General features: G+C 39.8%; 1 protein-coding gene across 11 annotated transcripts in view; it reads left to right on the top strand.

Moving 5' to 3' along the window:
* The window catches only part of MAPK10 (mitogen-activated protein kinase 10), a 263,109-nt gene that overhangs the window by 242,540 nt on the left and 7,562 nt on the right, over positions 1-13,007 (top strand). For all 11 annotated transcript variants that reach the window (XM_030564953.1, XM_030564951.1, XM_030564952.1 and 8 more), the window contains 2 exons: positions 3,246-3,309; positions 4,789-4,866. In XM_030564953.1, coding sequence (XP_030420813.1) covers positions 3,246-3,309; positions 4,789-4,866 — 142 coding nt within the window. The remainder of the gene's footprint in view (positions 1-3,245; positions 3,310-4,788; positions 4,867-13,007) is intronic.

Consider the following 13,007-nt stretch of genomic DNA (forward strand, 5'->3'; position numbering starts at 1 on the left):
TGCAGCAAATGCAGCTGTCACTTGCAGAGAAGCTGTGTGAGTTGCTTAATGATTCTCTCTCTGCCACAGTCACCTCTTCAGCAGCCTCCAAGCAACTAGCTCTCGTTAGCTGCCCTGACTGATGAGACCTGGAGATGCAGGTCTTTGTCTATGATAGAACAAAGATACAAGAGTTTCTCTGACCTCTAGCTCTAATCAAAACTCATTGAAGTTAATCTTTCATTGCCTCCAGTGGGCTTTGGATTGGGCCACTGTGCATGAGGAGCACCTGTACTTGAACTTTGGTCCCTTCTACTGCGTTCACCCGCTCCTGCACCTCCATAGTGGTTGCTCTGCCTTACTTTCCTTTGACACCCTCAGCTGCTTCTGCTGCAAGCAGAGCCTCTGTTGGAATGATGATCTCAAAATCCTGTGAAGAAAATTTCACTCTTCAGTTAACCAGATATCATCAACCCAGTGATTATGTGATTGTTACTGGATAGGCCTGATAGGAACACAATGGTCGCCTTCCCATGATGCACCTGGAAACTCCTGGAGGTATTGGTGAACAAGGAAACCCATTCTCATCCTGGGATCTATATTGCAGATCCTAAGAACCTTGATAAAGGGGGGCAATGGGGTCATCACCGGGTGGGGATTGGACCCAATTCGTAATAGATCCTCAGCTAGTCGAGAAGGCTAGTACTGCTACATGACTTAGAAAAGCATGATATTGAGTAGGCTGCAAGAAGGAATTAAAGGAACCTCTCTTGCACCCATGGTCTCTCTCCTAGGCAGCTTACTGGGGGGAAATCCAGTCAGCTCATGGATCCATTGATCCAACCAATTCCAACCCCAGCAGCTGTCCAAGTTGGTACACTGGGCCCCTGACACAGTGAATTGTGGCTTTAGCTGGGTGCTGTTCCTGTTCCTGGCTAATTCATCCGATAGATTCATCCTTCCATAGGTGTTTGCAGCAAAGTTCTGCTTTCTCAATGAATGACAACTGAACATGTGTTAGAGAGAGCATGGGGATGAAAGAGTATCTATTTTACCCACTCCACATACTGCACTACAGATGCTAGACAGCACAACCTGTATCTGATGGCGTACAATGGTTATTAATCTCTCAATTCCATAGTCTTGGAGTCATTGCACCCTGTGTATCTGGCCTCTTTGATACTGAGGCTGGATTTCACATATTGAAGGGGAGAGAGTCCTTGACACTGAGGAGAGTGATGAAAAGTGCCGCAGCAGACAGGAAGAGAAGAGGAAGAAGGTCCCTGGGAAGTTGTCTCTGTTGTCAGGGAGGGTGGCAGGAGAGTTCCATAATTGGGGAGCCTTAGGCAGGGAGTTAAGAAGGATTTGTTGCGAGAGGGTATTTGGGAGTCAGAAAGGGAGGCAAGAAAGGGTCTTGGCAATTAAAAAAGCCTCTCTGAGGTGAAACTACCAGGTGAGAGTGTGGAGTAAGAGGGATTAGGTGGGTTGGTTGGGTTATAGTTAAAACAGCTTTTACCATGTGGCAGCAGCCTTTTAAATATCTCAAATCCAGCCTTTGTTTCTTTAGAAAGATACATGTGGCAAAAATGCTAGATGAATGTGTGAATCAAATCCAGACTAGATTAATCACATTGATAATTCTCATGGATTTCTTATGATTGCTTTCTTTGTTTTTCTAGATGATTGGGGTAGAGCTGGACAAAATTTTTCAGACAAAACATTTTTTGGCAAAATAATAATAAGAATAATAATGCAGATTTGGTGACCCTGAGATATTTTGTGAATTTGTGTTGGTTTTGCCAAATTTGTTTTTTGAGGGAACCCCACAAGCTTAAAAAAAATCTGACAAATTGAAGTGCTTCATTCTGACATATTTGAAACAAAATGACTTTTTATTTTGAAATTTTCTTTAATTTTATTTTTAAAAAATCAAATTTTAAATGGTTGAAATCAAAGCAAAACTTTTTGATTTCTATCATAATGAAACATTTGTTCAATCTGAAATTCATTTTTCTGTGCTGAAAAATTTTAAAAATACATTTTCAGGTTGAGCCCAAACGATTATATATTTTTATTGGTGGGAGAGGGGGAATTGTCAGCAAACCAAACAATCCATTATTCTTAAATATCTACACTGGTGTATGGAATGAAGATGGTAGGGAATTCACATATTCATCATGGCCCAGATGCATCAGCTGTATAGAACCAGCAGTGCAGAGCCCATGATCCACTTGGGCTCTGCAGCCATGGAAGCTGATGCCGGGGATGCAATCTCTGTTGAAAAGGCCAGTAGTACTTACACAGCTGGCTAACTCTCCTTCCCCAGGGCCAAATTATTCTGCCTGGGGATGGAGAGTTACACAAGACTCTGACAATTTTGACTGTATAATGACTGGAGATTATAAATTCACAGTTTAATGTGTTACTTGGAAACTGAATACAGTACCAATTTGCAGAATCCTTATGGAGAACCTCTCTCTTCCTGGGGAAGTGGGTTTGGGCACACAGAGACAATGAGAAGAGGGGAAAAAAGTGTGACTTTCCTAAAGTCATCTTGGTTTGCAGACAAAATCTGCTAACTGGGTTTGAAAAATCTCAGATAACATTTCACATTTTTATCAGACTTTACATCTTCATGGCATTCAGTAATTAACCAGTGCAACACTCAGGTCAGGGAGGTGAGTACTATTCATTCCATTTTACAGATGAGTAAAATGAGGCAGAGAGGTCAAATGACTTTGCCAAGGCCATCGAGGGAACCAAGAGCAAAGTTCAAAAACTCCTGGTTCCCAGTCTTATGCTGTAACTATTAGACCATGCTGCCTTTCAGCGTAGCTGAATGCCTCAGATAAATCAAAAGGTGGAGTCCACAGGTAAGGCAGGTCTATTGGACTCTCCCAGTTGATACTTCTCTGCTTTTGGCTGAATTCCTGAAGCCTTGCCTTTAAACACTGTGTTCTGGTTAAACATTCCAGCATCGGGAAAGCAGATTTTGGCTGATGCTGCAACATCATTCCTGCCAGTGTTGATTATATGAATAAGATCATTGCAGGGCAGCATGGCATGGCTTTCAGGATATTATTCAACTGCAGGGGTACTTACTATGGGTGTGGGGTGGTCTGAGAGAACAAGCAACCGGGTTCTTTCCAGGACTTTTATCCCTTTTATGATCAAATATAAAACATTCAGAAATTCTTACTATGTATTTACTTACTTACTAATATAAAGGAATAGCTTGCTGACCGATCTTTGTTTCTACTCTACAGCCTCCTCCTCAGATATATGATAAACAGCTGGATGAAAGAGAACATACGATTGAAGAATGGAAAGGTAATCTCATTTTAAAGATATATGGTATATGAACCAAATTTGCTCTCCGATGTAGCAGTACAAATCCAGAATAACTTCTTTGAAGTCAGTTTAGCCCTGTGTACTGATACTTTGTTGGTAAATATAGAAGAGGCTTCTAGAGTTACACATGTAGTCTCCAAAGGATTTAAAAACACCACCAATAGGTAGTATATTTGATCTTTGAACAAATTCTGTTTTACAGTAGGTCATAGCCTGATAGGGTGAAACTTCTGCCCTATGCAAGGGACCAGCACAAGGTCTTAAATAGGGTTTAAAGCGGTACATAAAGCCTCAAGTTGGTCCCACTGCATACAGGTGAATTTCATCCCAAAGGATGCTCTACAACATTAACCAACCCTGGGAGGGCAGGAAATGGAAAGGAATTCCATATTAATTTGAAAGCACATGGCATTGCTCATCAGGAGCCTAATTTTGTTATCTTTACTTCTATTGAGTAGTGCCTTACTGTGTGAATAGATGCATTGATTTAATGGGGGCTACTTGTGTGACATGAGTAAGGATGACAGAAATAGGCCTGTATATTATAGTCATTATTGCCTGATACACCAGGTACTATTTAGCAAAGACCATAGGGCCAGATTCTGATACTCAATGAAGTCAAGGAGACTGTTTGGGGAATAAGGTACTATTCAACAGGGGTAAGGTGTCAGAATCTGGCCCGTGATAAACAGAATTAAACTTATTGTGCTAGCCCTATTTCTGGATAATGCAACTTAAGGCAGCTTAGCTATTATAGTCTCCTATATATGTCTAAAAAGCACACACACACAAAGCAAACTTAGAGCGGAAAGACTTGCTAAAGATCAGGTAGGCAAAACGAGATTGTGGAAGGCTGGTAGAATGCTCTTAAACTTTTGTCCTCTCGAGTATGAGAAAAGAGGGCTAAGTGTGAGAAATAAAAAGAAACAAGCAAAAACAAATGGGAAATGGTTTCACAGGCAGCAAGCAGGCATGGAAAAATGTTGGTTTAATGCTTGCATTCTTTTATTACATAAGCATCTGGAAAGGTTTAGCTTCATTCCCAGTTTGTATGTTTTAAAGACTGGCCCATGCGGCCAGTGTCAAATCATTATAATGCATTGCATACGTTTGAAAACTCCCTAGTGTGTTTTTGGCTTAATTTTGGTACCCAGAAAGAAGAGTCTTATATTACCTTAATTCAGCACACTGAGTTTGCTGTGCTCAAGCCTATTTTGCAGTGCCAGACGTGGAATGTGAGCCCAGTTACAAGAGTCCTGTTCCTTTCACTGTTACTAAAGTGATAGAAGACATGCCAAAACTGCCTGACCGGCTCCAGCAGCAGGAACAAAGATGGGGGGAATAATTGGTGGGAGAGAGAAGAGAGAGAGAGTGACTGATTTAGCAGTTTATAGCATTAAGTTGTTCATGGGCACAAGAACTAGCTACTTTCATAATTGCATCAATTGTCTCTCACAGAATTGATCTACAAGGAAGTAATGAATTCTGAAGAGAAAACTAAAAATGGAGTAGTTAAAGGACAGCCTTCTCCTTCAGGTACTCAACCCCAATGAATAACTTTAATGTGTGTTCCACAGCAACATAGAGAGGCTGCAGTTATGCATCTTAAGCTGGAAATGTATTCTACAATTTAGTGCTTATAATGAGTTGTTTTATTAACTGAACTCCAGTGTCACTTTAATCTTTCAAAATAGGCCGCTTAGATTCCATGCGAGTTTTGAGGTTATTTTGGAGATTTCTTCATGCTGAACTCATCTTCTCAGCAGCACTGGCGTTTCTAAGGACTATACAAACACAATAGTAGTACAGTGTTGAAATGGAGATGGGGAATGGTTAATATTTTCAGAACCAACAGGAAAAAGAATATCAGTGATGGCACATTATATTTCTAAATGAGCAAAACCTATTGAAGTAAATCTGTCTGTGCCCATTTACTCTAGCAAAGAATTTGGCCCTATGTCCACAAAAGTACACTCACAAGTGTACTATTTGGACCTACTACTGTAATTTATCCTTTCAGAAGCTCTGATAATGTTGAAACACTTTATTTGAAATATTGATTGAGACTGGTAAGCAAATAGACTAGAAGGGCCATATTTTCACATAAGGATCCCTAAGCTGCCTCCACAAAATACATATGCTCAAAATGAGCAAAATCCACATGCATGCAAACAGGCATTTGTATACCAACAGTGATTGTGTACACAAATGGGTAACTGTGGAGACATACATTTTTAGACAAACATTAGGCATCCAGATTTAAAATATTTGTATCCCTGTAGGAATGTATCTGTGCATGAACAACCTTCAATACATTCTAATTATTAATTGCACTGTTCTCCACTTCGATTTCTTGTGAGTAGATATTCACTGTTCAATTTGGAAAAGTCATATTTAATCAAAAGGTTCTTAACGTTTGATGTGTCCCTATATGTTTACTGTTTTGCACTGAGCATGTTCATGTCACCTTTCATCTTGCCAATGTTCATACGAACTAACCCAATGTGACACCATGTGATGCACCATTACTCAGCGATGGAACTAGAGGAAACATAATGGAAGGGTGATAAGTCAATACAGTGCTGACTGGCAATATTAGGGCTTTGGTTTTGCATCTTGATTACAGCTACAAGGAAAAAGATATGAAAGGGAATCAATGTGTTGCTGCAGAGTAGCTGGTGAAGTACATTACAGGCAGATTTGAGGTAGGCAATTATTGTACTATCACTGAAAAAATAAATCTGAAGGCAACCATTGTGTTCCTATCAGCCTGAGCGTGGCTGGGAACTCCCTGGCTTCTTTGCTGTGCTCTTCCACAAAGAACATACTAGGAGATTGCTTAGATTTCTCTACCAGGAGTATCTTATTAAAATGAGGAGCACTTTCTCCTATCTTTTAATTATGCTAATCCTTCCTGGAAATACGGTCTGTTCTCACATATAAGCCAAACTTTCTGCCTATATATCAACAAGTGAACAAACCAAGTTGGGGTCATAAGCAGCTACAAGATTGTGCTCTAAATTATGCTGGAGTGGAATGACCTTTGCCCTCCAGTTCCTGTTCAGCTGTGCTGTATATTGGCTACAGTTTAGGACCTACCCCAAACAGTAGAAGTGGGGGGGAAAAAAGGGAGAATCAAAACAGAGTTTATTTTGTTTTTTGTTTGCTTTGGGGGTGTGTATAAATTCTAATTCTAATACACCTAAAATAATGTGTATACCTAGGACTCCGGCATGTAGGTGGTCAGTTTTTAGAGGTCACTTGCTACCCGCAATCCAGCAGTGTTCTTGTGCCATTAACCCCTGCAGCTAACCTGTGCCATGGTTAGGGCAGAGACTCAGAAACAGTATCCAGCTCCCTGACGGTGTAGGTCTAATTTTCACATGGTCCCAAGACTTGGCTATATACGTCTGCTTGTGTGAGTAAAATGGGTATTTTGAAAGTGGCTATTTATGCACAAAAATCAGCAGGTAGCTAGATGCACTATTGCATCATTTCCAAATACCTATTTTCCTACAGGAATATGGCTTTTGTATGTACAAAAAGATACACGTGCTGTTTTGAGAAGCAGGATTAGAGGTTAGTTTCTTGGTGCCAGAGTGGGCCTGAACTTTGATCCCTAGCTGGAGATCTGTCCTTGTTTCTCCTCCCCGCCCCCCAGCCTAAAGTTTAGAAAAGTCCTCTCATGCCCAGTTATCTGGAACATGCATTTTAAATATTTTGCCATTAATTAGAATCCAGAGTTCAACGTTTGCAGTGTTTCCTTTAATTACTGAAGAATAATCTGAATGCTTAGTCTCTGAATTAATTTCAAATAGATTTGATACTTGCAATATACACCAGGTGGCACTATTTTAAGAACAAAAATGTAGAGATGATGGGGATAGATACTTCTAGTGTTCGGTTCACAAAGCCAGGCTGTCTGTCAGATCAGGCATGCTGTATTAGTACATCTATAAATGGAGTGACTTTTTAGATGGAATACTTTAAAGAAAGATCATTAGCATTTTTTGTTTTTAACAGAAAGTGAATGGTCAATATTTTAGCATAATCTATTCACTAATGGTCATTTATGACTGGGCCATGAACTTCCTGATGATGCTAACCAAAGCATCATTAGATATAAAAAAAAATAGCTGCTGGTTATCAAGATGTTTGTTTCTGTTAGATCTTAGTTCTCAGGTCCCTTTTCTGAAGTAATTTGACAAAATATAAATAAAGAAGTGGCTGAGTAAGACTTGGTTTTCCTTTGGCTTGCTTTTGCTTCATACAAAAGGTCAACTCATAGATTCCAAGGCCAGTAAGGGCCATTGTGATCATCTAGTCTGACCTCCTGTGTAATATGAGCCACAGAACTTCCCCAGAATAATTCTTAGAACAACTCTTTTAGAAAATCCAATTTTGATTTAAAAATTGTCAGTGATTGGAGAATCCACCATGACCCTTGGTAAATTGTTCCACTGGTTATCCTCACTGTCAAAAATGTATTCCTTATTTCCAGACTGAATTTGGCTAGCTTTCATTAGATCATGTTATACCTTTCTCTGCTAGACTGATGAGCCCATTATTAAATATTCCCCATGTAGATACTTAATCAAGTCAGTCATTAACCTTTCTTTGTTAAACTGAATGGATTCAGCTCCTTGAGTCTCTCACTATAAGTCATCTTTTCTAATCCTTTAATCATTCTCCTGGCTCTTCTCTGAACCAGCTCCAATTTCTCAATATCCTTCTTGAATTGCAGAAACCAGAACTGGACATAGAATTCCAGCAACTGTTGCTTCAGTGCCAAATACAGAGGTTAAATAACCTCTCTGCTCCTACTGGAGATTCCCCTGTTTATGGATCCCAGGGTTCCATTAGCGATTTTGACCACAGCGTCACGCTGGGAGCTCATGTTCAGCTAATTATCCACCACAACCCCTAAATATTTTTCCATTCATAAAGAGATGCCTGAATTTGGGATTCTTGCTATCCCTGTGAATAATCATAGAAACAATAACGAGTGTCAGTTTGTATTTAGTCTCAAATATCAAGCATATCTTACTGTAAGTCAACTACAAGGCAGAAAGGCAGCATTTTATTCCCATCCCCTTAAAATAAATGCGTATTTGCCTGACGAGAGAACTGTGAAGTTTGGGTCTGGTAGGGTTTTGTCAACTTCTTAGGCCCAGGCCTAAAAAGAAGCAAGTTTCTGTTGGGAACCATGTATCAGTTCCTCTCTTGCATTCTGTATTGTGTTGTCTCACTAGTGTTGCAATTGAGGGGGATTAAGATTGAAACCCACCATGATGGCAGTTGTAGTCCAATTGTTTCCAGTCAGCTATGTGGCTAGTGAGAAGGAAGCCAGGGGACACAACATTGAGAAATCTCTGTATGTGGCTATAAATAGAACCTGTGGTTGAAATAGCCCTTTGGAAAGTGGTATAAGGCCCCAGACATCAGGCTTGATGTCCCTTCCTCCACAGATGCTTGATAGGTCTTCTCATTACCTTCTAAGGGAGCCAGACACACATTCTAGCGCAGGGGTTGGAAACCTTTCAGAAGTGGTGTGCCAAGTCTTCATTTATTCACTCTAATTTAAGTTTTCACGTGCCAGTAATACATTTAACGTTTTTAGAAGGTCTCTTCCTATAAGTCTATAATATATAACTAACTAAACTATTGTTGTATGTAAAGTAAATAAGGTTTTTAAAATGTTTAAGAAGTTTCATTTAAAATTAAATTAAAAGGCAGAACCCCCCCGACTGGGGACCAGGACCCAGGCAGTGTGAGTGCCACTGAAAATCAGCTCACATGCTGCAGGTTGCCTACCCCTGTTCTAGCGTATAACTTTGGGGAAACCTACAGCAAGGTATGAAAGTTGCTACTCTCCATGGCACTATGATCTGGCCAACTTGCAGTGCAAGGTAGATCTGTAGCTTTCCTATTACCTTCCAGACCATGGAGTTTGCTGTAATAGCCTTAGAGCCCTTCAGATGCATAATGCTCTTCCCCTCCCAGCATAGTACAAAAAGGTTGAAATTGTCTTTATGGGCCGGTATGTCAGATCTCTGTGGATCAACACCAGTGCTGATTCAAACTGAGTCATGATTGGAAAACAAGGAGTCCTGGCTTTCCAATAAATAGTATAAAGCATTTTTTCAGCTTCCTGGAAGGTTGAGAGATATCAGGCATTAAAATGAAGTCATGCTAACTATCATCTTGCTTTTATTCTCCCACTTGAAATCTGACATGAATTTAGCTGCTACCACAGTATCTAGAACCCAAAGACAATTAGAAACCACAGGGATTTATAGCTAAAAAAAAAATCTTTTTCGCATCCTAGCTTTAAAGAGGTTTAAAGCATGAATCTTTGTGTGATATCAGCTGTTGAAATCAATTGGAAATTCAAATGGAAATAAAAAACGAGTAGTATAACCAGAGTGACATCTTGTGATTTGCCAAGGCTAGAAGCTTTTTGGCAATCTAGCACTTATTCTTTAAGACAATAAATGTTTCCAAACATTGGCCCCTGGAGTAGTGATCTAAAAGACAAAATGTGTAGTCAGTGTCCAGATCTGAATGCATTCTCCCAAGCGAAGGGGTTTTGATTTGTTTTTCATATATTGGCTATAGGGTATAAAAGTCAATATTCATCATAAAATTCTGAACCAGAAGTCTGAGAAGGAATCTCAGGATCCTGAATTCTAACTGGAATTTTTGCCTTGCAAGAAGGCATTTGGCTTGTTTACACACAAATTGCTTGACCCAACAAGCAATTTGCTAACTCAGAAATGTAAAATCTAGCTACTTGCTGCAAAGCAGTGGGGTAAGCATGTCAGATATCTGTATCTGGTGCTGAAGAGTGCTGGGAGAAGATCCCTTCTCATGCTGACCGTGGGCATGTTACAAAATTAATATTTATTTAAGGGCAAGCTGTTCTTGATATGGCATTTCTGTCAAAATATTAGGTATAGCTAGCTTTGTTTCCAACATGTTACAGAGCATGATCTTCTGCATTAGTAGATAATTTTTTCAGGATACCGGTGTTGCCCTAGCATTGGTGTGTGAACATTCCAAATATGTCTAATTGCCCTGGAGTATGCAGTAGGACCTAATACAGAGAATACGGATGCAGTGGTGTGGAAGGCATCAGAAAGCCCTGGCCTGTGCTGACTGTGTTACAGCATTTCTCTTCTTGAATTGTGAATCCAACTTGTTTGTTGCATATCAGTGGAGGATGTCTTCTTTCTTCCTGAACTTGGTATAAAATGTGCAGGCAATTCCCTTTACATGCTGAAAAAGGGACGCTCTTCTGATATATTTGCTTTAAAACCTGCATGCCTCTGCATAATTAAGTCTACTGTGGCACATGCACTTGTATATTCACTAACATGCCCACTGGGGAAGTGTTTTCCTAACCCCAGGGAGTTAGCAGAGGTGGACTTATGACCTGAAGCATGAGGATTTGTAGCCCTTACATATTTATATGCTAGTAGTCAGATGCCTGTCTAAATCCTCTTCTGAATCCCATTGACCTCCTCCCCTCAATAATATTTGTGGAAGTGAGTTCCTTAGGAGCATTATGCATTGTTTTTTAAAAAATTACTCTTTTTAGCAGTGCTAAAGTTGTGGCTTTTTAATTTCATTGGGTGACTCCTGATCTCTGACCTTACAGAAGGGTAAGTAGGATCATATGAGTGACTTCTCTGTACCATTCATTATTTTATGCACCTCAATCATGTCACGCTCCTTTTCTTCAAATAATCTTATTAGTCTCAGCACATGTGGAAGCCTTCCTATTATTCAAATCATTTTCCTAGTAAGCATGGAGGGTTGAAAACCTGACAATGTCATGGTTGAGGTTGGGTGGCCAGAACTGAATATAGTAGTCCAGGTGAGGGCAAAACATCGATTTTATATAATGTCATATTATTAGTTTCTATTCCTGTCTTAATACAAAGCAACTTCTTGCTGGATTTCTTTAAAAACTATTGTCAAAGAGGAAATGTTTCCATTCAGCTTTCTGCAGAGACCCCCAGATTTTTCTCCTGAGTGTTTAGTTCATTCGATGCCATCACTGTGTACCATTCAGAGCTTAAAGATTTCGTTTCTTTAGTAGCCTGCTGCAGAGGACTCCACATAATGCCACAATGTACAGAAATCAAGATAAGCAGCTGATGGGTCTAGAAAGCAATATAATGCAAAATGATAGTATCAAAAGGTGGCTTACTATAAAAGAGCCAGAACTAATCCCCAAAAGTTTGTAGAAAAAATGTAACTATGCCTAATTTCTCCAGTGGAGGAGGGGTGACAGTTTACTGAACCAAAGAGACAGGAAATTTGTAAGCAAAAATGCTGTTATATTTCTTGCAGACATTTTCTTTTCACTTCTATAGCACCTTCCATCTGAAAACCTCAAAGCCCTTTACAGATATTAATTAATTAAGCCTCACAACAACCTTGTGTGGCAGGTAAATATTATTGCATCTATTTTACAAATGGGGAAACTGAAACACAGAGAGGTTAAGTGTCATGCATAAGGTTACACAGCAAGTCAGTAACAGACCTATGAACAGATTCCAGGAGTTCTGACTGCCAGTTACCTGCTGTAACTTGAAGATAACTGTAGTGAGGAGTCAGCACTAGCTAAAGCATCAATCTGGTGGCGTTCTACGAAACCAACAAAACATTAACTTGGCTGTTTTTCTCTCAAAGACTGCCCTCTCCTTACTGCACTGCTCCACCTGGTACCCATCCCTTCAGGAACAGACTGTTGGGATGCCTTCCATGTGCAGAACATGGCCAATTAGGCATTGCCGTTACTCACCAGAACTGGCTGGGCATCTCAGTGTTAGCATTTATGCTGTTTGTTGAACTCTCTAATCATCCAATTCTGTTTTCTGTTGCTTTTTTTGTTAAGCTGAGCATTTGGGGGCCGGGACAATAATTATGTCAACTCTGTGCCATTTTATATGACAATTATGCTTAAAGCTAGAAAAGCAGTAACTTTAAAGGACAGGCTGGGGGATCCCTTTTCTCAGATATAGGGATTGATCCTACACACCCAATTGAATGGTGACTTCTGTGGTGCAGAACCCGGCACATACTGAAGCAAAAGTTTTCACCATTCAGTTTCTGTTGTTATGTTGCCCAACTCTAATGAGGCTGCTCACCTGCCAAAAGACATGGCCCACTAATGATCTGATCCAAAAGCTGATTGAAGCCAAAAGGGTTCTTTTCATTGACCTCAGTGGTCTTTGGATCAGACCTTAACAATGTCCATGACTAAACAGCAGGTTTTTGTCATGTAGTTTGAGACTGAGAAAGCCAATGAGATGTTTTTCTTCTAAAAAATCTGCATTATCTTCGACTAGTGAGACATGGTCTGCCTCTGTTCAAACCCACTTGCTTTGGCTGAATGACATTTAAATATAATGTTCCAGAGCTTAGAATGAGTGTAATGATAAAGAAAGAAAAGTGCATGTGGAAAACTGTAGATAAATACCAGTGAAATATGTAGAGATCCATGAGAAATGGAATTCTTCAATCAGGAAGACAAAGCGTGCTGTGTTTAAAACTGTCATTGCATTACTTTGAAAAGTTTACAGAATCCAATCAAGAGGTTAATAGTTAACCAACTACTGTACTCAGTGTTACAAATGCATGGCCAATATAAACTAGTTGAAAGCAAT

The sequence above is a fragment of the Gopherus evgoodei genome, chromosome 5 (assembly GCF_007399415.2).
Source record: "Gopherus evgoodei ecotype Sinaloan lineage chromosome 5, rGopEvg1_v1.p, whole genome shotgun sequence".
Lineage (NCBI taxonomy): Eukaryota > Metazoa > Chordata > Testudines > Testudinidae > Gopherus > Gopherus evgoodei.